Source organism: Schistocerca cancellata, chromosome 1 (genome assembly GCF_023864275.1).
Source record: "Schistocerca cancellata isolate TAMUIC-IGC-003103 chromosome 1, iqSchCanc2.1, whole genome shotgun sequence".
Lineage (NCBI taxonomy): Eukaryota > Metazoa > Arthropoda > Insecta > Orthoptera > Acrididae > Schistocerca > Schistocerca cancellata.
In genome coordinates, this window is record NC_064626.1 from 1,278,891,706 (window position 1) to 1,278,917,199 (window position 25,494).

The 25,494-nt window shown below is 41.3% G+C and overlaps 1 protein-coding gene across 1 annotated transcript in view; it reads left to right on the forward strand.

Moving 5' to 3' along the window:
* Positions 1-25,494, forward strand: part of LOC126146787 (transformation/transcription domain-associated protein) — a 508,296-nt gene that overhangs the window by 185,017 nt on the left and 297,785 nt on the right. The window contains exons 26-27 of the mRNA XM_049915647.1: positions 5,596-5,885; positions 24,485-24,668. Coding sequence (XP_049771604.1) covers positions 5,596-5,885; positions 24,485-24,668 — 474 coding nt within the window. The remainder of the gene's footprint in view (positions 1-5,595; positions 5,886-24,484; positions 24,669-25,494) is intronic.

Here is a 25,494-nt window from a genome sequence, read left to right on the forward strand (position 1 = left end):
CTAAATTGGTTTTTGTTGAGGCCCAGTTGCCAAACTTTTCACCAACCATCAGTTCTCTGTAGGCCATCTTAAATTTTCCTGCATGGTGACTTCTTTGTATATAACAGCGTCATTCATGTACAGCCTCATGGAGCTCCTGGCATATGCAGTAGCTCATATATATGTATATATTGTTTACAGCAATGATCCTATTATGTATACTCCCATGGTGTGGAGCAGAATTTACTTTTACATCTGAAGATTTTCTCTGTTAAGAATTTACACACTGTGTTGTCAAGTATTTGCTAAGAACTACTCAATCCAATTAGAATTCCGTATGCTTATATTTTGTTCATTAGGTGACAATTTGAAACTCTATCTAAAATCTCTCAGAATTCAAGGAACATGATATCGACCTAGATGCCAGCATCTATTGCCTTCTGGGTCTTGTGGACGACGAGAGTCACCTGAGTTACAATAAATATTTGACGAAAGCTATGAGGATTCATAAAGAGGAGATTTTTTGACCTCAAGAAAGATAAAACATGAGCATAAACTGTGGTCAGAGTACAACAGACAGACATCAGTGATATGGGCCTGTAGTTTGTGCATCTATTGAGTGATCCTTCTTGAAAATGGGAATGCTGTAAGCATTTTTTTCCAGAGTGCTTCATTTCTCCAGTGATTTAAAGTAGACAGCTGCTATGAGAGGAACAAGTTCTTTCACATACTCTCTGTAGATTCATCAGTTCTAGTAGTATTTCGTATGGTGAGTAATTTTAATTTATTTTCTATCCTGTGGTCAATCTGTCATTGTGGTGTTTATGCAACACAATTGGTAGGAGGAGCGACAGCACGAACTTCCTCAGTAAAAAAATCTGGAAAAAGGAATTTTGAATATGAGCTTTATCTCTGTCAACCTCTGTTTCGATGTCGTTATGATCCTGTTTTTCTGTCAGGTGACTTTGATAAGTTTACTGATTTAACATAAGACCAAAACTTCTTAGGATTGGTAGAGAGAGCTTTGCTTTTGCAGATGTTGAACACTTCATGTTAGCTATCCTGACACTAATTTTGGCTTCATTCAGTATTTGTCAGCAAGGCTTTGGCTATAGTGAACCTCTCTTTGATTTTGGATCAGCTTTCTAACACACGTGTTAAGCCATGGCTTGTCTTTCCTATTCGTCACAAGTTTTCTCAACACTCGTCTAAGAGATGTAGTAAAGTGGTCCGATCTAAGATGTTACCCTCACGAGTTGGTTCTCTAATAAACTGCTCAAGGTAATTTTCGGGTGAGGCATATTGAACAAATTCACATTATTTCCTGTCCTGGTACTTACCTTAATCATTGAAGTCTCCCAGTGTACAGCTGTTAATTTGAAATCTCCACCTAAAAGCAGAAAATTTCTGCTCATCCTCCCCAAATTTTTCCCCAAATGTTCTGGCTTCTCTGTTCTTGATGCAGGAGGCCTACAAAATCATCTGATAACCACGTTTGATCCATGCTCAACAGTTATTTTCACCCGTATGATTTTCACATTCAGAATCTGTACTAACCTCACTAGATATTACATTCTTGTGGCTCTAAATTTGCCTCTGCCCTCAACGTTCAATCTATCTTTGCTATATATGTTCCAATTCATTGCTGTAAACATCTGGTTTCAGCCAGGTTTCTGCCCCTATGGTTGAATCGGCACAAGAAGATACCTGAGAGTTACCGTGGGCTGGGTGCGGCAATTGCACGCGCCTAACTCACGTCTCTACATGGCAACACTTCAAGTGTTGTCACAGCTCTCCTTAGACATATGCTTTTACACTCTTGCAGTTAATTAATACTGTAGTAACACAGCTTTTCTTTTATCTACCTTGATGAATGCCATTGTGTGTAATGATTGGGGCTGATATTCTTCCCTCTGTTACTTATAATACAATTTATTGGGCATGTGAAGCGATTCTTCTATCCTAAAAAACATGTATATGCACACTACATGTACTGCTTCTCTAGTAGCCCAGTACTGTGTGCAGTGTATGCCTGAGCTATTAAGGGGATCCTACAGTTCTTCATCTCACAGCTTAGGTCAAGAAATCTGCAATCAAAGATCATCACAGAATCATCAGAGCCTGTGGTTTGAACCTTCCACTCACCTACAAACCATAGGACTGCAATCAGTTCTGAGAAAAATGCTGCAAATCAGTAGTTCTGCTGACACTCTGTGTGTAGTGCTAGCTGTTTTCACCTAAGTAGCCAGTCACTGTTGGAAATGAGAATGTTAAGTATGATCCTGGGCGTCACACAACATGGAGCCGACGTCAGACTCATGTTGCATCTGGATGCTTCCAACTTTTAGATACGCCCTCCTTTCCCCCAGATAGCATATAGACCTTTTGAAACTTCCTGGCAGATTAAAACTGTGTGCCCGACCGAGACTCGAACTCGGGACATTTGCCTTTCGCGGGCAAGTGCTCTACCAACTGAGCTACCGAAGCACGACTCACGTCCGGTACTCACAGCTTTACTTCTGCCAGTACCTCGTCTCCTACCTTCCAAACTTTACAGAAGCTCTCCTGCGAAACTTGCAGAACTAGCACTCCTGAAAGAAAGGATATTGCGGAGACATGGCTTAGCCACAGCCTAGGGGATGTTTCCAGAATGAGATTTTCACTCTGCAGCGGAGTGTGCGCTGATATGAAACTTCCTGGCAGATTAAAACTGTGTGCCCGACCGAGACTCGAACTCGGGACATTTGCCTTTCACGGGCAAGTGCTCTACCAACTGAGCTACCGAAGCACGACTCACGTCCGGTACTCACAGCTTCTGTAAAGTTTGGAAGGTAGGAGACGAGGTACTGGCAGAAGTAAAGCTGTGAGTACCGGACGTGAGTCGTGCTTCGGTAGCTCAGTTGGTAGAGCACTTGCCCGCGAAAGGCAAATGTCCCGAGTTCGAGTCTCGGTCGGGCACACAGTTTTAATCTGCCAGTAAGTTTCATATCAGCGCACACTCCGCTGCAGAGTGAAAATCTCATTCTGGAAACATCCCCCAGGCTGTGGCTAAGCCATGTCTCCGCTATATCCTTTCTTTCAGAAGTGCTAGTTCTGCAAGCTTCGCAGGAGAGCTTCTGTAAAGTTTGGAAGGTAGGAGACGAGGTACTGGCAGAAGTAAAGCTGTGAGTACCGGACGTGAGTCGTGCTTCGGTAGCTCAGTTGGTAGAGCACTTGCCCGCGAAAGGCAAATGTCCCGAGTTCGAGTCTCGGTCGGGCACACAGTTTTAATCTGCCAGTAAGTTTCATATCAGCGCACACTCCGCTGCAGAGTGAAAATCTCATTCTGGAAACATCCCCTAGGCTGTGGCTAAGCCATGTCTCCGCAATATCCTTTCTTTCAGGAGTGCTAGTTCTGCAAGTTTCGCAGGAGAGCTTCTGTAAAGTTTGGAAGGTAGGAGACGAGGTACTGGCAGAAGTAAAGCTGTGAGTACCGGACGTGAGTCGTGCTTCGGTAGCTCAGTTGGTAGAGCACTTGCCCGCGAAAGGCAAATGTCCCGAGTTCGAGTCTCGGTCGGGCACACAGTTTTAATCTGCCAGGAAGTTTCATATCAGCGCACACTCCGCTGCAGAGTGAAAATCTCATTCTGGAAACATCCCCTAGGCTGTGGCTAAGCCATGTCTCCGCAATATCCTTTCTTTCAGGAGTGCTAGTTCTGCAAGTTTCGCAGGAGAGCTTCTGTAAAGTTTGGAAGGTAGGAGTCGAGGTACTGGCAGAAGTAAAGCTGTGAGTACCGGACGTGAGTCGTGCTTCGGTAGCTCAGTTGGTAGAGCACTTGCCCGCGAAAGGCAAATGTCCCGAGTTCGAGTCTCGGTCGGGCACACAGTTTTAATCTGCCAGGAAGTTTCATATCAGCGCACACTCCGCTGCAGAGTGAAAATCTCATTCTGCATATAGACCTTTATTACCCATTATTAAAGCTCTAAGTGGTTCAGAATGGAGTATATTATGCAGCAGTTAAAATTTTGACTATTTGCCCAGTAACGTAAAAGTCTGATAGGTAGCAAGGAAAGTTCTAAATATAACCTAAAGCCATTTCTCCTGTACAACTTCTTCTAATCCATGGATTAATTTCTCTTCAAAACCTGGTAACCTGTAAAGAAAAAGAAAAAAAGTTTTTGATTGTGCTTGTGTGTGAAGGACTTGTCAAACTTAAGCAAGTATACCTATCCTGTAAACTGACTCATTGTACATCATTTCAATAAAAGACTTGTTCAGATGATCTATGGAACATGTAACTAACTAATTAACTAACTGAGTGTACATCTGCCTTCCATCTCAACCAGCATGCTATTTCGCTAAGGGATTTCGTCCCTGAACCTGCTATTGGAGCTCCTAACAACCAACAAACCAACTCTCTGCATTCATGTGGACCTTTTTATAAGAACAGTACCAGTCCTAATAGATAGTCATCCCCTGCTGACTCAGATGGACTTTCAATGTGGTCAGCAGTACCTACTTCTACCTTCTGCTAGGGGATTTGTGACCGCACTAACTGACAATGTTGCGTTGTTCAGCAAACAGATGTGTCTCTGGAAGAATGTCACTAGTTCAGGAAGTGAAAGTCTTAGAGGAATTTGTAGTCATTAAAGTAGTGATGGGCTGTAACTTACTGGCAGATCAAAATTGTGAACCCAGGACCTTTTCCTTTCATGGGCGAGTGCTCTACCAACTGAGCTACCTAAACATGATTCATGATCTGTCCTAACAGCTTTACTTCCACTAGTACATCATCTCCTACTTTCAAACTACACAGAAATTGTTCTTCAGAATTAGCACTCTGGAAGAAAGGAAGTAGTGATGGGTTTCTTTCAAGTATCAGTAGACTGAAGCTCTCTCATTTGGTGGGAGCTGAAGCCACATCTGTGGTCTCGAGAGGCAGAATGATAGCTAATAATCCAGAGAATGGTTTTTCAATTCAAGGTTTCTCCAAATAGCTTAAGGCAAATGGCAAGAGTGGAGTTTGGGGGGGGTGGGGGGGGGGGGGAGAGGAGAGAGAGAGAGAGAGAGAGAGAGAGAGAGCAATCAATTAGTATAAGGAACTCTGCTTTCCAAATTTTTTCTTGAGGTAACTGAGAATGTTACTAATTAACATCATGGAACGCAAATCCACATTCATTACTATCCTTTGTTCTAGTTCTCCTTTAGCTGTTTGACGTATGTCGCTAACATATGTTTTGAGTGTCCTTGTGTCTTTTCATTCCCTTTGTGTCATTCTTTTCAGAACTTGTCACAGGTTTTTCTTGTCTATAGAAATCTGTTTAGGTGTTGTGTAGGGTTGCTGTTATGTTTTTCTTTGGTTGTGCAAATGTTTTAGCAGGAGACGATGTGTTGCATTCCATATTTGTGTGTGTGTGTGTGTGTGTGTGTGTGTGTGTGTGTGTGTGTGTGTCAGAGATAGAGAGAGAGAGAGAGAGAGAGAGAGAGAGAGAGTATTTAGGTGATTGCATTCCATATTTGTGTGTGTGGGTGTGTCAGAGAGAGAGAGAGAGAGAGAGAGAGAGAGAGAGAGAGAGAGAGTATTTAGGTGATTGCATGAGGTAGTTTTAACAGGAACGTGTAAATTTATTTTTCAGATCTTAATGTCACAGAACATAAAGTGTTTTTCCACGAGTTGATATCATTGTGTGAAGCGGATGATGCTGTTCTGGCCAAGTTGCCATGCTACAAGAACGTTCACCCACTGACCGCTCTGCGCAAGTCTGCATTGCAGGCACTCGCTGCATGTCACTACATACCGAGCATGAGAGAGAAAATATTTACAGTACTCTACAAGGCTATGGAAAAGCCATGTCCAGAGCTCCAGGAGGCTGCTTTTGAATGTACAAAAAAGTTTCTAGCAGGGTTTGCTGTGGATGCTGAGAGTGTAAGTATGGTCATAATTTTTTTACAGTCTCTCTCTACACACACACACACACACACACACACACACACACACACACACACACACCACTTGAAAGATGGACTCACCTTGTATGGTGATGAGACGGAACAAATAACAAAGAAGGAACCTATTGTTTCAAAAGTTAGGAGTACTGTTATCTATTTTAGTCTTTCTATCACCAATACTTAGAGTTGTGCCTCCTAAAGGTAAATAATGACATTGTTGTGGATTGGCAAGAGAGCCAACCCTGTATGAGAGAAAGCCGAAAGGCACGCGTTTTAGCTCACGCAGGCTGGCATGAGGTCTGGAACAGGACAAGGAAATTAGACTGTAGAAAAAGGACGTAGCTGTGGAATACTTAACTTTAATCCATAAATAGTGAACATCGCTCTTGACGGTACATGTTTCACAGCATCAATAGTAACTGGTAATGGCGCCTTGCTAGGTCGTAGCAAATGACATAGCTGAAGGCTATGCTAACTATCGTCTCGGCAAATGAGAGCGTATTTTGTCAGTGAACCACCGCTAGCAAAGTCGGCTGTACAACTGAGGCGAGTGCTAGGAAGTCTCTAGACCTGCCGTGTGGTGGTGCTCGGTCTGCAATCACTGACAGTGGCGACACGCGGGTCCGACGTATACTAACGGACCGCGGCCGATTTAAAGGCTACCACCTAGCAAGTGTGGTGTTTGGCGGTGACACCACAGACATAATCTTAGTTTTTTCGTAAATTTGAAGTACTTCTGAATCAAATTTTACTTACTGTACAAAATTTTACTTATTATACAAAGCATAATAAGGTAATACAATAACATGATAAAATAAAATAACAATATATTATCAATAATTGATTATTTTCGTTGTTGTATAAAGCATAATATGAGATGTTATTTATGTAAATACAGTTTTTTCTTATTTAAGTTGTACTTCACCCACCTGCAAAGTTAATGCTCACTGTGGTTCATCACATACGCAAATGAAGCTCAATCATTACTCACAAAACAAGCTCTAAAGTAAGCCAAAATGAGCAATAAATTTTATTTACTTTTTTTTTTTGGGGGGGGGGGGGGGGGGGGCAAATTTGGTGACATTCAGTCTTCTGAGTGGTTTGTAGGTGCTGCTCATTCCTCTGAGAGAATCTCATACACCCAGTATCCTCAATAATTTGCTTTTGTATTCCAGTCAGCTCCTTCCCATACTGTGTTGATGCTGTGTCAGGGTGTATACGATCCGGGAAAAACCCGGGAATTTTTTCATCCAGGAGAAAACCGGGAAAAACCTGGGAATTTTTCGAAATTCCGGGAATTTTTCATTGTTTTAGCTTTCGGTTAAAGTTTTGTAATTTTGACTGCAGAATTGATTTTCTAGCAAAGAAAGTTATTACATCCTGCTACTGGAGAATGATACTGAGGCAATAAAATATAAACGAGAGGGAAAAAAATAAAACTTTAGTGGCAAAGGAAATGTGCAATTTACAACGAAACCCCGTGCACGCACAAGCGTCTGCAAATAGCAAAAATATGTCGAAGGCCGTAGGGTGCAGACTGTTAATTCTTCGTAACAATGAACTGCTTGCTATGAGCATGACGTCATAACTGTTCACATTAGGTTCGTTTGACCAATTGCCAGCGGTCTGTTGCGCATGCGCATTTGACTCGCGTATAAGCAGTACCTTCTCCCGCTTCCCGCTAAGGCGCTACTTGTAGTTTGGCTGTTAGCTGTATCGGTAGTAGCTGCAAGCAGCCAGATGCAAAAGAGAAAAAATTTTCTCACGCGCCCTAGCTGCCAGATTCACGCTTGCACAGTAGTCTGAGTTGTAGTGGGGAGGGGTTAACCTGCACGTGACCCGTGTTTACGTTAAGTGATTTCGCTGCTTCTCTTCGTTTACAGCTCCCACGTCAAATGAAAACAAAACGGATTTCTGTGGCCGGGGAGCTATCAAGTGAATTAAAATACATTCACATAATTATGGAGGGCAAAAATATATTATTGATTTCAATTTTCTGATTTTATTTTATTTCCAAGTTAGTAGCAGTCAAGCATTAATCGCCTTGCAGAACAATGAAGTTATTTTTGCAAGTTTGCTAAAGAAATTTGGCTTGATTAATCTTCCCACTGAGGCAATCATTTTACTTGAAACGAAGTGTTTCATTCTACAGTATTGGCTAGTTCCAAGTGTTCGCTGAATTTCAAATGCACGTTATTATCTTTTGCCATGTATGGCATTATGCCATAATAAAGAACCAAAAATGAGATCGTATAGTACTGGTACTCCAAGAAAATTGACATCCCAAAAACCACACTGAAAAGCTTAATATCTGATGGGACCTGCTTCTTTGTGAATCTGGAAAAAGCCAATTTGCACTTCAAGCTGAATTATGCATTTTAGTATGGTTTACGAAATTCCGATGCTCTTTGGAGTATCGTCTGATGCCCTGTTTCTTTTATGGTGTAATCTAAGCTCTCTTAGTGCTTTATACACATGAACATGCGGGCTTCCTACACCACTGCAGTTGCACACGCAAAATAATGTCTGTTTTCTGGTGCTCTCTGGCAACTGGTAAATCGAACCTATTTCTATCTCCAGATAGTATTGCGAAAGGTGGTTAGAAAAGCGTTACTTTCAAAGTAAATTTCTTTTTACCCAAGATGAATTATGTTACGTGTGAGAAAGTGGGATGGATATCTGAATCACAGAGCGTTCGAAACTGAACAGTTTGAGGACCAGCCACTTACAAAAATTTCGCGCCACGAGACATTTATGTCATAATTTTAAATTTACTGGCACATTTGTGTGATGTATCTTAAAGTATAACACACGCAAAAAAAGATCAATATTACACGTGAAAGCTTAGCTTCTGTTGTAGCGTGTTAATCTTAGAGACCAATATTACATGTGAAAGCTTAGCTTTTCTTGTAGATATACGGTACTGTGTACATTAATGTAAGCCGTTAACTTTTCCTCTTGTGTGTTCGCACTAAGTAACAAGTAATGTTGCTATTGGCTGACTAAAACATGTGTCCTATGCTCTGAATAGCTGCTGTCATCGGCTGGCGAGATCTCGTGGCTTGAGATATGACTCGCTTACAAAAGGACATATCAACCTCGGTTTCAACGCTCCGGAAACTAACGCGCTGTGTTTGGTGCAATTTGAATTTATACTTTCGTAATACGAAAATATGCAACGTATATGTTGCTGCAAAACAAAGGTCTTTCCAAAACTTCTCTGCCCCGTATTTTCTTTTTTTTTTTCGGGGAAGTTCTACGCGATTGTATAAAACGTTAACCATTCAAAGGATTGATAAGTTTTACAGTTCCGAGGGAAAATCTACGGAGAACGTACTGTCACTTAGCACGGAAAAAGTGTATTTTCGCCCGGGAAAAAGCATATTTTTTAAATGGGATATCCGGGAGAAATCCGGGAAATTTTTTTCCTTGTCCCCGTATACACCCTGTGTGTGGCTCTGTCTAGTACCAGTGTCTCAGTACATATGCTATCATCTTGCCTATTCTTGTAGTCAGCCTTTTCCATATATTCCTTTCTGTGACAATTCTGCTGAGATCCATACGGTATTGGTCTATGTAATTTTCAGCATTGTACTGTAACACCAAACCTCAAACACTTCCATTCTCTTGTTTTCCCACAGTCTGTGATTCACTTCCATACAGTGCAGTCCATTGTACACTCTCAGGATCCCACCCTCCCCCTCCGAAACCAGTATTTAATATTAGTAAATTACTTTTGTTGAGAAATTCTCTCTTTGCCTGTGTTAGTCTGCTGTTTTGTGGTCCCTGATTTTGATGCAAAGTTTGTCATCAGTCTCATTTCTGCTACTCTCATTATTTTCCTCTCTATTTGGTTTTCTATCAGGCCATATTCTGTGGGCAATAGACTATCCATTCCAATTTAATCATTCCTTTTTTCACAGATTATAAAAATGTCACCAACAAATCTTATCATTGCTATCTTTTTACTTGACTTTGAATTCCACATTTGATCTTTTATTTCGTTCAGTTCTTTCTCAGTATACAGACTGAACTGCAAGAGATGAAAGACTAGATCCCTGCATTAGAACTTTTTAAACTGAGCACTTCCCATTAGTCTTCTGTTATTATTGCTCCCTCTTAGTTCTTGTACATCTGTACTGTGCGTGTGCACGTGCGTGTTACCAGCTTTTAATCAGCTTTAGAGATGGTTACATTCAGACAAATCTAGCAAGAATATTAATCCAGAATTAAATGTATTAACAAACAAAAAAAAACATACAGTAAACTGACTGCAATTGTTATTGCAAGAATAGTTATAGCGGGAAGTCCATTTTGGAGATAATACTAACAGATTGTGGTAGTTGCAAGATGAGCAAAAGTTCAATAATTGGACTGAATCGTGATTGCAATCTTTTATTTATGTATTAGTTGCTACTGTTATGTTTGACCTGTATCCTAGAAGATATAGCCATCCCTGTTTCACTGTTGTTCAAACACAGCACTATGGAAGGCTTGAAGGAGGAACTGTGCCACGAGCTTAGGTGAGAATCATAAGGAGTGGAGGAAGGGAGTAGTGAGCGGGCAGCAAATTTCGTCTTGCTGCCATGCACGGGAATCCATACTGCGAACATTGGCTGGCTATGAATGTCTGCTATGTTTAAACTTACTTGGAATCAAATTGACTTTAAAATTGGACAAACACTGTACAGTAGCATATATTTCTGCAGGAGATGCCAAAAGGCTAGACTGGGGCCAGTGGTGTGTTTAATGTGTTTCATGCAGCAGTGTTGCTGATGCTCACCGTGATAACATGAAGCAAACAACTGGGTTGTGTAAGCTACTGTTTCTACACAGCCAATGACAGAGCGGTAGAGCGGTGGGCAGACAATATGCTTTTGTAGCAAAAGACATTGTAACATTCTCTTGTCAGCATAGAAGCAAAATCCCCTATATGTTTAAAAGAGAGAGAGAGAGAGAGAGAGAGAGAGAGAGAGAGAGAGAGAGAGAGAAGAAGAAGAAGAGATTCAGAAGAAACAGCCAAATATTTGTGATAACAAAGATATAAGTTTCACAGGTGCCCTGTTCGGGTGATGACAGTGGTGATTAAAAATAGTAGTACCACAAACGACAAGCTAAACAAAAAACAGTGACAATAAAAATTAATGTTAACAGTTTCTTTTTGTTTATTTTATTTCTCCTTTTATTATCAAAATACAGACAGCAAATAAATGGCATACATTTTGAGTAGGTGTAAAGATAACTTAACAATGTAGGAAAAGACAAATTGCTGCGCACCGTAAAAAAGACAAGTCAAGTTGCATACAGGCACAATTAAGACACTCACATATAGCTTTTCGCCACAGCCTTCATCAGTAACGCATACACACACACAACACACACACACACAACACACACACACACACACACACACACACACACACACACACACACACACACACACCTCATGCATACACAACCGCCAACTCCAGCATCTCAGTCCGGAATGCAACATCATGTGGGATGCAAGCAACAATCTGGAGGGGGGGTGGGGAAGGGGAAGGGTTAGTAGTGTATGGGTGGGGAGAGTGCAAATGTTACCTGGTAGTGTGTGCAGGAAATAGACTGACAACAGGCTCAACATCAGGAGGTTGTGGACTGCAGACATGGGGAAAAAAGGAGAGGAGAGTTGAAAGACGGGTGGTTATGTTGGCGGAGGGCTGCATATAAACTGGGTGGGAGATGAGAATGGGAATTAGATGATAGGACAGAGGAGGCGGAAACTGTTGGATGGGGGGCGTGGGAACAAAATGTTACTATCGGTTGAGGCTGGGATAATTATGGTAGCATAGAACGTGTTGTAAAGATGACTCTGCACAGTTCAGAAAAGCTGGTGGTGGAGGGAAGGATCCAGATGGCTCAGGTAGCATAGCAACCATTGAAATCAAGTGTTTTCTTGTGTTTATTCACAGTCTTCCAAACCACATATACTTGTGAGTCACACTCTTCACCAATTGTCCACACGCAACACAGACTTCTTGCACACGGATTGTTCTTGCAGCATTGAATGCCCCAGATTCTTTCCTCTGATAGTTATAATTACATTTATTCCTATTGATTCCACTTCATCCTGCATCCTGACGTACTTTAGCATTTTGTTTTCCACACCTGCCCATGCCACATGAACATTTGATCCTTTACCTAACCCATCCTTCATCCCTTTCTCTTCGCTCATAGAAACACACACAGGCTCCTATACCTCATCATTCCTTTTCACCCATGTTTCTCTACACTTTTATTGTATTTGTGGGTATTTTTACGTATCTGTGGGTATTTTTAAAATTTTTAGTGTATCTTTGTATTTTTGCATCTCTGTGCATATTTTTGCCTATCTGTGCATTCTTCTGCGCATCTTTACGCATCTGTATGTGTCTTTTTTCCTTATCCATCGCCTCTCACAACCGTCAACACCCATTTTGCCATTTTCTGCATCATTCCTGTCTCCTTTACACCATTCCTGCCACAATAGGCTCTTGCTCCATCTTTCTGTACCAGTTCAGAAAAGTATTTCTCTCTTTGGCTAAAGCCCAGTCCCACATCCCGTTTCTCAACTGCTGCTTAAACCATGGAATCCCCACAAACAGCCTAACTGTAAAGATTCCTTTCTCTTGATCCCACCCCTCATTTCACAATGACCTACACCTTTTCAGATTCCTCCAATCCTTGGCTCTCACAAACCTAGTAATGCAAAAACAGATCTCCATGGCACAGGCATCCCAGAACCAATTCTGCTCCCTCCACAAAATACGACTACTCTGCAATCCTTACTCCATATATTACATCCCTGAAATTGAATTCCTTGCTCTCCAGCACCTGGAGGAGCATTCCAGACACCACCTCCATGAATTATCCAACCCGCTGAAATCCTACTGCTGACTTGGGGCACCACGATGCAACCTCTATAATACCCACATTGTTCCTCCTCGTCCACCCCCCATAGCTAGTAAACCCTGCCTTGCTGACCTTTTCAGCTTGACCTATATCCCCCAAAACTCCCTACCAACGCTCTGCCAAATCCAGAGCCAAAACATTCCCATAACACCGTTGTTAACCTTTCCACCAAAACCCTCAGCTCCACAGAAGTTTCAGTCCTATCCAAAGGTCTCACCTTTAGTCCTACACCCAAATTTAACCATGCTGGACTTGTCAAAGACCTACTCATCTTGTCCCAATCCCTGCAGTGGAAGCACTTTTTTACACCTATCCTCCAACCCAAACCTCCCTAATTCCAACATTGGACCCTGACTCTTCCAGTTCGTACCACCATTAAAGTGTGATATTTCCCTCCTCCAACCTAACCATCTGCTGGTCACCTTCTAGGAATTCCATATCTCTGACTTAGCCTCACCATCCTTCCTCAGGTCCCTTCCTCAGAGCACCAACCTTCCAGTAGAAGAAAGAACAGCCATACACCTCAAAACAAATGCTGACCTGTCATCCTACCAGCACACAAAGGCATTTGATTACTTATCGTTGTGCCCTGAAATGAGGAACATCCTACTCGAGATACTTCCCTCTCCTCCTAAAGTGGTGTTCTGCTGCCCATCAAAATTCACAACATACTGGTCCATCCCTATGCCACTCCCAATCCCAACCCCTTGCTACAAAGGTCCTATCCTTGTGGAAAACCCATATGCAAAACCTGCCCAACCCACCCACCCAGCACTACCTATTCCAGTCCTGTCACAGTTTTATCCTACCCCATCAGGGGCCAGGCAACCTGTGAAAGCAGTCGTGTAATTTACCAGCTCTCCTGCAACCATTGCACAGCTATTTATGTTGGTATGACTACCAATCAGCTATCCACCAGTATGAACGGTCACTGCCAAACTGTGGCCAAGAGCAAAGTAGACCACATTGTGGCACAGCACACAGCTGAACACAGAACTCTTGATTTCAATGGCTGCTTCACTTCTGAGCCATCTGGATCCTTCCCTCCATCACCAGCTTTTCTGAACTGAGCAGATGGGAGTTATCCTTACAACACGTTCTCTGCTCCCATAATTACATCACCCTCAACCTACAGTAACATAGTGCCCCCCCCCCCCCCCCCCCCATCTCCCGCCACTCCACCACCCCACGCAACAGTTTCCAGCCATCTCTGTCCTATCCTATCATGTCGTCCCCGTTCTCATCTCCTACCCTGTTTATTAGCGACCCTCTGACGGCATATACACGCATCTTTCTCCGCACCTCTCCAGCTTTGCTCCTCTTTTCTCCGCCTCCCTGTTGGCAGTCTAGATCTCGCACACTCCACTAGAGAGCATTCGCCTCTCTGTCCACCCATACTCTACTATTCCTTCCCCTTCCCCACCCCCTCCAGATTGCTGTTTGTGTCCCAAGTGACACTGCATTCCAGACTGAGATGCCATGAAGAACATGCTAATAATAGGCCCCAAATCAGAGGATGTACTTGACAAAATAAAATAAATAAATAAATATGAATATAATAGAGGGAAACATTCCACGTGGGAAAAATATATCTACAGACAAAGATGGTGTAACTTACCAAACGAAAGCGTTGGCATGTTGATAGACACACAAACACACACACAAAATTCAAGTTTTCGCAACCAAAGGTTGCTTCATCAGGAAAGAGGGAAGGGGAGGGAAAGATGAATGGATGTGGGTTTTAAGGGAGAGGGTAAGGAGTCATTCCAATCCCGGGAGCGGAAAGACTTACCTTATGGGGAAAAAAGGACAGGACGCGCGCACACACACATCCATCCGCACATATGCAGACACAAGCAGAAAAGGGAAAAAAGGACAGGTATACACTCGCGCGCGCACACACACATATCCATCTGCACATATACAGGCACAAGCATAAAATGTCTGCTTGTGTCTGAATATGTGTGTGTGTGTGTGTGTGTGTGTGTGTGTGTGTGTGTGTGTGTGTGTGTGTCAACATGCCAATGCTTTTATTTGGTAAGTTACATCATCTTTGTCTTTAGATGTATAAATAAATACACAAAGCCACAAAACAACCAAATCCCACAACTGTGGGACATGTGCTAGGAGACAAAAAGTTGTACTACACAATAACTTTCCTCTTCACCTGCCTCACTTTTTTGGGTCTTGGAGGACCCGGGCTCTTCCACTGGGACAATTATTGCTTTATCTCTGGGTCATAACTGTAAATCCAGCACTCATCGCCAGTCATAACCCGTGAAAAGAAAGTTGGATCATCAGATGCGGTCTGACAAAGGTCTATGCACACTTCAACACATCGTGCCTTCTGATCAGCAGTCAAGATCCTCGGCACAAATTTTGCCGCAACACGATGCGTGCCCAATTCCTCAGTCTACATTCTTTGACATGTCCATCACTAGTACCCACTTCATCCGCAAGGTCTTCGAATGGTTCGAAGTCGATCCGCAGGACCCAGTTGTTGAAGTTTGGCAACAATGTGTGACGCTGTGAGGCTAACAGGCCTTCCAGTGTGAGCATCATCTTCGACGTCTGTACAGCCGGCCCTGAACCGAGCATGCTACTCAAACACACACATACGGCTCATGCTCTGTCCCCCAAACACTTGCTGAATCATTGAGGGTCTCTGTAACACTTTTCCCGAGATTCGCACAGGATTTGATACACACCCGCTGTTCTGTTTGCGGATCCATCGTAAAATCGCCACACACCAAACACAGAGTATTACGGAAATCACTGTGCACATGCAACATGTCCTCCCAGCTGGATGCCACTCTGCACACTGACTCATCAGATATGCAGATCTCGCCACCTAGTGGTGCAAAGATCTACTACTCCTACTTTCCCGAAGGCAGCACCAGTTTCAAAAAATTTGGATTCCACCTCATACATGCTAAAACATCAGAATATACAGGCACTATACTTGCACTGTTTTTAATGTATCCACAATTATATGTGAAATCACCACATAATTGACAAAAAAGAGAAAATTGAAATCCAGGTGCAAAGGTGGCCCAAGGACAAGAACGATAACCAGTTGTGCATGTAAATTTGACCTGATAGACCAGTTTTTTGTGATCAGTAAAGTCATTCTTCACTTGCTGTATGACTTCTTATGCAGCCTAGCCAGCTTAACTACAAATCTATGCATGTTTACAGAAATGTTCACTAGGAATGTGGCAAACGTACGTACGCGTCACTTGAATTTTGTAATGGCTGTTTTTTTTTCTGTTGTCTGCTGTATTCTTTATTCTTCATTTTTCATAATTATTGAAGACGATTTCCTAAAATATGAGTAAACCTACCTCTGTGTGAGTGTGAGTGTGAGTGTGAGTGTGAGTGTGTGTGTGTGTGTGTGTGTGTGTGTGTGTGTGAATATTTTTGCCATGTATGGTATCACTGGAATTAAGTGGTTAGTTAACTGTTTTTTGTGAATGTTGTGAAGTGAATGTAGTGCATTAAAAAATGAGTAGGAATAAAATCGTTTCGCAGGAGCAATGCTATGCCCATTCGAAATAAGAAGGCGTTTATGTTCATGACAAAAATTCTTTTATGTGTAGCTTTTATAATGTGAAACTCTACTGGGAGAAGGACAGTTTAGAAAAACATTAAAAGTGCTCGCCACAAGGCAAAGAAAAGTGTCTACAGTGGCTGCAGGAACTTCATCTAAAAGCAAGCTGTTGACACGCTAGACAATACTTAAAAAATGAAAATCCAGAAGGAATCTATGCGCCACGATTTATGTAAAATGAGTTTAAAGGCAACAATGCATTCACAAAACTAGATATGTTGAAATTAAGTCATTTTTAATAAATATGTACCCGGTGCTAGTTGTATATCCTGTTTGGATATACTTTGATGAGACTATGCATACCTCCATGAGAATATATCAGTCTATCCAGTGATGAAATGAAAGAAGAAATCAAAGATTCTGTGAAGGGTGTTCCTAAATAATTATTGCTAATGCAATTTGTGACATAAATGGAAGATGTATATTTACAGTTTTCCTTCAGGCAGTGACTGCAACGTCATAACAGGAAGTACGGGATGTTCAAAAAGTCCCTCCGCAGTGCTGTACGATTATTAGCCGCGCTTGCCGTATGCTGCAATGAATACACCGAAATGAAACGCACTGAAACACAAGTTATTAATTTATTGAATATTCACTTGTACTCACAAATTTTCACATTAAATGGTGAAAGTGTCCCCCCTGTTGTTGAATACACAATTCAATTAGTCTAATCATGTGTCCAAACACAAGCTGTAACATTTCTTCTGTAACAGAAGCAGTGAAAGGGGATATTGCAGTTATCAATTCATTTGGACGGATTTTATAGACAGTTGCTTGCTCTGCACCCCAGAAGAAAAAGTCAGGTGGTGGTAGGTCAGGCGATCACGGAGGCCAAAGTCCCTGTGAAATTATGAGATCACCAAAAACATCAGCAAGCAGTGACATTGAAATGCGAACTGTATGTGCAGTTGCACCATCTTGTTGAAAATAACCGTTCAGTATTTCACTTAACACAAGTTCTTCTATGAATGGGTACAGAATATCACCGCAGTATCATTGCGCGTTAATTGTTTCGTTGAAAAATATGGGACCCACAATCCGACGTCTAGAAATTGCAATCCAAACTCCTATCTTCACAGAATGAAGTGGTTCCTCATGAATACACAATGAATTTGCAGTACTCCACATACAAGAATTTTGCAAGTTTATGTACCCGGATAAGTGAAACCACACCTCATCAGTGAAAAACGTTTCATTAAGAATATCCCTTCCATTTTGTTGTATGAAATTTTTGAACCATTGACAGTAATGCAGTCTCTTCCAGTGATCAATATTTTTCAGTTCTTGTACGACTGTCACTTCATATGGGAAAAGTTCTAATTTTTTCCTTGCAGCTTTGTGGGCCTTCAGAGTCTAACATTGATTTCCTGGGCGAGTTTTCTTACTGACTTTTTCGGACTCGTGGACATTTTATCGGAAATATCGAGTAGTTTATCCTCAGACAAAATGCTGGGATGATCACTTATCGGTGCATCTGTCACTGAACCCGTACTTCGAAATTTGTTAATCAAATCTCGCACAGTATCGCGATGTGGGAATGTTGTCTCTTGGAAAACTGAATTAAATATGTGACGAACTGACACTGTGTATTTACCGCCAGCTTTGAACACTTGTTCGACTAAAAACACACATTCTTCAATGGTTAGCATTTTAACAGTGACAAAAATGAAACAAACAAACAAAGGAACTAAACTTAAACGTTCACATCAACACGTAACGACACACACCTACGATACTACTGACGCTGGCTGAGATAAACGAAACAGTGGAATGTTCGGAGAGTCCATGTGAAGGGAAGTAACCCAGGCAGGCGAACAGTCATATGGCACCTGTGGCTAAACGGCACTGCAAAGAGACTTTTTGAACACCCCATATATGTGCCTTCCTGTAACTTTTTTTGGTATTACTAAAGGAAGTACTTGGGCCCAAGTCGTAGACACCCTAAAAGACTCCAGTATTACATATGAAAATTTTCTGGGTTTAGGGTGCAGTCTCTGCTGCGTACATGCGATCTTGTTTTGACACACTTAAAATGTTGTTTGGAGACCATTTAACACATTTCAAATGCTGGGCATACAAAATAAACTTAATAGGTGATATCTTCATCAGAGAACTAAAAGAGCTAAATTTTGTTGTTAGGAAGGCGAAAACAGCATTTCTGAACTCTCGCTAAATGAACCTTCAGTTCCTTCAATAGAAATTTTCTCACCTGCCAGAAAAACATTTCCTGAGCCTGTAATCATGAGGTGGAATTCTTGGCTCTATGCAGTGCAATATTTGAACACACACGTATCATCTAATTTTTCAGATAATTGGAAAACAAAAATTCTGCCATTGAGATCATTCTTGATCATTTTTAAAAAATGAAGTTGCATCAGATTTAGTTTTCTTACAATGCAGGTTTGTAATTGACACATGTGCTAGCATTTTCAGTACAATTACAATGATAGAAGGTACAAATTAGTTACTTGCATATTTGTTATGGATGGAACTTGTAATTGTCAAATTACTATTGAAGATAAATTTTGAAGGTTGTTTTTAACAGGCACAATTAATTGTTTTGACTCACTACAAAATGAGGCAGAGAAACTAGCTGCAAAAAAATTGTCTTAAATCTGCTGCTATGAAAAGTTTATAAAAGTAATGTAAATGCACAACAACAGACACAGCTAACATTTTTACAAAAACATTGGCAAGCTCTTCAGCTGTGTAGTTTGTGGTGCAAAGCCTTATTGAGCCAGTTCTGGTGTCTTTAACAAGGAAAAAATATTCCAAAGTTTGAAAGCATTCCATGTGACAGTGTTTATGAAGCATATTCGTCATTACATTGACACCTTGTTAATTGTTTGAGAAGACGTATATATTTGAGTGACGTCTGTTCTGTCAGATATGCCTGACAGACCAGACACCACTTGTGATGATGATGTGGCTGGTGATACATTTATATGAAATAGAGAATGGAGGAAGAAAGGAAAGGGATGGGTGGGAATTCATGACTTACCCACCACAGGGAATTGTGCTAATGCAGTGGCAAAAGTTGGAAATTTGTGCCGGACTGGGACTCAAACCTGGATTCACCACTTCTCATGAGTGGCTGCTGTAGTCGCTTTTGCCATCTGGACAAAGTTCCTGTGTGACTCATATTCCCAACTTATTGCACGCTGCAGTGCAGCATCCCTTGTCCATTAACCACATACTCACAAACTATTGATTCCCGAAGGAATTCGGGCAATATTAGTGCTTCATCACTGAAACAGATGTCGAGGAGCTGTTGCATTGTTACAAAAATGTGTGTATACTGTGGTGTCTGTTCTGACGGACATTAAGTAGGGATTCTGCATTACAGAGTGCGAGAATTTGAAAATTTGAGTCTGTCCTGTGTATGGATGGTTGAAGTGGTTAAGGCAACCACTCGTGAGCAGTGGTAAATTTGGGTTCGAGTCCTGGTCTGGCATAAAATTTCAACTTTCGCCACTGCATTACCACAATGCACTTTGGTGCTGGAAGCCCCAAATTCCACTCACCTATCCCTTTCCTTTCTTTGTCAATTGTCTATTTCAGATAAATGTTTGAGAGATGATAAGAAGCCTGATGACAGTGCAACTTCTACTCTGTGAAAACCTTAAATACAGTATGTTGAATTTGGGAGAGCTGCTTTATTTGCTATTTGGGCACCTGTCAATAGTGTGGGTGTGGAGAAGTACTTCTCAACATGTAATTTAGTTGTAAGAAGCCAGACACTGCTCAAAGAACGTGCGTGATGGCACTCAGTACAAACATTTGTATGTAGGCCCATAATGTGTGTTAATTTGAATGAGAACTAGCACTGTGTGGTGTTGTGTTACAGAAGTAATCAATTTCTTCTCTTTTTTATATAAAAAATGAAAAAAACTGTGAATAGTGAAAAAGGGAAAAAAGTCAAATGTCAAGAGCAGAATTTTGTATTTGTATGTTGTGTGTGTCTTTTTGAAAATGCTGAATTTCCAAAGTTCATTTCCTAATTTTAAGTAGCTCTACTGATAACAGCCACCAATTTATCAGCTAGGATGAACGGTCAGAGACAGAGAATGTGTACCGGTAACTCTCAACATCCTGTAACAAAGCCTGTTCCGCAACATGACGGCCGTGACGTTGGTGCTTTTTTCACCACATGTGCCATCTGGATTCTTCATCTTGACACCAGTGTATCAACTGTGTGGTACTGTGAGAGAGGAAGTTAAAAATCATATTCAGAGAGATTGCTGGACAAAATTACCTATAGAAATAGTTGGGAGTCTCCAAAATGGACAAAAGTAGGGCATGATTATGTATAGAACAAAACGTAAGCATTTTGCACATTTATTATTGTATACTGGCAACAATTACAGAAGGACTTTGACACTATTATCAAATCATTGCAGCATACTAAAAAATCTTCAGAAAAAAATGCATTCTGTTTTGAGTGTTTCATTCAGTGGTACGAGTGGTATGAGTGGCCAAGTAAGTGTTCCCGACAGTCGGGATACCAGTTACTCTGGAATAAGGCTGGGCATCTCGGACATATTCTGAGTCGTGGTCACCTTTGTGCTCATACGGCAAAGACTACCAAATCCACCGGTTAGTCCCTCAGCCGTTAGGGGTAAAACCCAATGGGACTCGGGGCAAGTAAGGCTAGCAACCTGCTTCCCTGGTACTTTAAATATGATGCTGGCAACAATCAGAGCAAAATGCCTCGGACCTTTGGAGGTGACGGAGTCCCACCTCTAACTGACAAACAGGGACTCCTAAGATACGACTTGGCAAACAAATGGTAATGAGATGGGGAGCTATTAATATCAATGGGGGCTACTCTGGGAAGAAGGTAGGGCTGGCAGAGGCTGCAAGTAAGATGGGGCTGGACGTTTTAGCTATTAGTGACATTCGGGTAAGGGGTGAGAAAGAAGAGGAAGTGGGAGAATACAAGGTCTACCCGTCAGGAGTCAAAGCAGGAATAGCACAATGGGGTGTAGGGCTTTACATCAGGAAAGAAATGGAACCCAGCGTAGTTGCAATAAGGTATGTAAACGAACAACTGATGTGGATAGATTTGACAGTGTCTAGCAAGAAAATTAGGATTGTGTCAGTATATTCGCATTGTGAAGGGACAGATCAAGATAAGATGGATAGTTTTTATGAGGCACTCAGTGATGTAGTTGTTAGAGTAAAGGACAAGGACAGTGTTCTGCTCATGGGTGATTTTAACACCAGGATTGGAAATCGAACAGAAGGGTATGAAAAGGTTATGGGTAAATTTGGAGAGGATAGGGAGGCCAACAGGAACGGGAAACAACTCTTGGATTTCTATGCCAGTATGGGCTTAGTAATCACAAACTCCTTTTTTAAACATAAGAACATTCACCGGTAAACTTGAGAAGGCAGGGGAACCAGATCTGCCATTGACTATATAATAACAGATCAGGAATTCAGGAAGGCTGTGAGGGACACACGTGTATTCAGGGAATTCTTTGATGACACTGATCATTATTTAATCTGCAGTGAAATTAGGATTGTGAGGCCGAAAGTGCAGGAGGTCAGGTCCATATGTAGGAGGATAAGAGTGGAGAAACTTCAGGATAAGGAAATCAGGCACAAGTACATAACAGCGATCTCAGAAAGGTACCAGTTAGTTGAATGTAGTCAATTACAGTCATTGGAAAAGGAATGGACAAGGTACAGGGACACAGTACTAGAAGTGGCTAAAGAATGTCTTGGAACAGTAGTGTGTAAAAGTAGGATGAAGCAAACAGCTTGGTGGAATGATACAGTCAAGGCAGCCTGTAAAAGGAAAAAGGTGTATCAAAAATGGCTACATACCAGAACCCAGGTAGACAGAGAAAGCTATGTTGAAGAAAGAAACAAAGCCAAACAGATAATTGCAGCATCCAAGAAGAAATCGTGGGAAGACTTTGGAAACAGGTTGGAGACTATGGGTCAAGCTGCTGGAAAACCATTCTGGAGTGTAATTAGCAGTCTTCGAAAGGGAGGTAAGAAGGAAATGACAGGTATTTTGGACAGGTCAGGAAAACTGCTGGTGAATCCTGTGGATGCCTTGGGCAGATGGAGGGAATATTTTGAAGAGTTGCTCAATGTAGGTGAAAATGCGATCAGTAATGTTTCAGATTTCGAGGTAGACTGGGATAGGAATGATGATGGAAATAGGATCACATTTGAGGAACTGGAAAAAATAGTCAATAGATTGCAGTGCAATAAAGCAGCTGGTGCGGATGAAATTAAGTCGGAACTCATCAAATACAGTGGAATGTCAGGTCTTAAATGGCTACACAGGATAATTGAAATGGCCTGGGAGTCTGGACAGGTTCCATCAGACTGGACAAAAGCAGTAATCACACCAATCTTTAAACATGGAAACAGAAAAGATTGTAACAATGACAGACATATCTCTTTAATCAGCGTTGTGGGTAAAATCTTCAGGTATTGTTGAAAGGAAAGTGCGAGTATTAGTTGAGGACCAATTGGATGAAAATCAGTGTGGGTTTAGGCCTGTTAGAGGTTGTCAGGACCAGATCTTTAGCTTACGGCAAATAATGGAGAAGTGTTATGAGTGGAACAGGGAATTGTTTCTATGCTTTATAGATCTAGAAAAGGCATATGACCGCGTTCCTAGGAGGAAGTTATTGTCTGTTCTACAAGATTATGGAATAGGAGGCAAACTTTTGCAAGCAATTAAAGGTCTTTACATGGATAGTCAGGCAGCAGTTAGAGTTGACGGTAAATTGAGTTCATGGTTCAGAGTAGTTTTAGGGGTAAGACAAGGCTGCAACCTGTCTCCACTGTTGTTCATATTATTTATGGATCATATGTTGAAAACAATAGACTGGTTGGGGGAGATTAAGATATGTGAACACAAAATAAGCAGTCTTGCATATGCGGATGACTTAGTTGTGATGGCAGATTCGATTGAAAGTTTGCAAAGTAATATTTCAGAGCTAGATCAGAAATGTAAGGAGTACGGTATGAAGATTAGCATCTCCAAAACGAAAGTAATGTCAGTGGGAAAGAAATATAAACGGATTGAGTGCCAAATAGGAGGAACAAAGTTAGAACAGGTGGACGGTTTCAAGTACTTAGGATGCATATTCTCACAGGATGGCAACATAGTGAAAGAACTGGAAGCGAGGTGTAGCAAAGCTAATGCAGTGAGCGCTCAGCTACGATCTACTCTCTTCTGCTAGAAGGAAGTCAGTACCAAGACTAAGTTATCTGTGCACCGTTCAATCTTTCGACCAACTTTATTGTATGGGAGTGAAAGCTGGGTGGATTCAGGTTACCTTATCAACAAGGTTGAGGTTACGGATATGAAAGTAGCTAGGATGATTGCAGGTACTAGTAGATGGGAACAATGGCAGGAGGGTGTCCACAATGAGGAAATCAAAGAAAAACTGGGAATGAACTCTATAGATGTAGCAGTCAGGGCGAACAGGCTTAGATGGTGGGGTCATGTTACACGCATGGGAGAAGCAAGGTTACCCAAGAGACTCATGGATTCAGCAGTAGAGGGTAGGAGGAGTCGGGGCAGACCGAGGAGAAGGTACCTGGATTCGGTTAAGAATGATTTTGAAGTAATAGGTTTAACATCAGAAGAGGCACCAATGTTAGCACTGAATAGGGGCTCATGGAGGAACTGTATAAGGGGGGCTATGCTCCAGACTGAACGCTGAAAGGCATAATCAGTCTTAAATGATGATGATGATTCAGTGGTACCAATTTTGTGCCATTCTCCTCACCAGAAACTCTGAAGTTTACTATGTTGATTCCAATTTCCATGCATTATTGAGATTCACCATTCAGGTCATCCTTGGATGTTTTGTGAGAAATATCATACTTGAATGCACAGGTTATTAGAAAACAACATTGCACAGAATGTGTAAAAAGGGAAGAATATATATAGATTTATCTTCCCCTAAAAGTTTAACAATTATTTTAATTTTATGCAATAGTTACAGGATGGCTTACATGTTTAATGATAGACCATTTTGCTTTTGTTCTTATGTTTATAGGTACAAAATGTTGTAAAACCGGTACTGGATGCTTTGGGAGACTATCGCATTTTGAACCTGAATGCGACCAAGAGACTTTCGTACTTAATACAGTTATTTCCTGCTTGTGTGGATACAAAATTTTGTGACCAAATGCTTCAACATATAAAAAAATTGCTGGACCTCATCATTACTGCACAAAAGGGTAAATATAATATTAAGTATTACAAGAAGTCTTTGCTTAAAAATAGTTCAATTAGATAGGCATCCTTGTGACCCCATTGTGTACACAGATCATTGAATATAGACGATGGAGAAAAGATCAGCAATCAGTCGTGAAATCCTTCATTTTATTAAAATGGATCTAGATTTTTAACTATTACATAGCAACTCCAGTGCTAAAAATGACAAATCAGGAATAATGTAAGATAGTTGACACAGAGTCACAATGCGGGCTTTCAAATAGGGAAAAAAAAAAGAAAAAATGGATGAGTGACCCTCAAGTACGTACCCTCTGACTCAGAGTTGAAATATTAAAAGTTTTGGCTGGTTTTGTTGTATAGGGGCTGGATATGTAGTTGCCGCATTACAAGCCAAATACTGCCGAGTCTACAGTATACAATATGAATAGACATGTGAATCGAATGGTTGAAGGTTCCTATCACTCGGCAGTTGTGAATTTTTAATGCAACGTAGTGATTTATAAATCAAAGATTCCAATTAAATAAAATCTACAGGTACTATCTTAACAACTTTAAATGATGAATACGATAGCTTAAAGTACCTTTTACAATGCTGTTTATTACTGCAAAACACTTACTGGTGTCAATGGTCCAACAGTTAAATAAAATTTAAGTTGAATAACAGGGAAACAATAGATTCCTACTTCACGTAATTAGTTATGAACTACAACATAGCTCACAAGATATTCACTTCTAAATGCATTCTACGTCTTCACTGCAGAAGACACACAAATCTCACAAGTGCCCAAGTCAGCAGTACGAAATATTTCTGTCTCCCGCTACCAGACC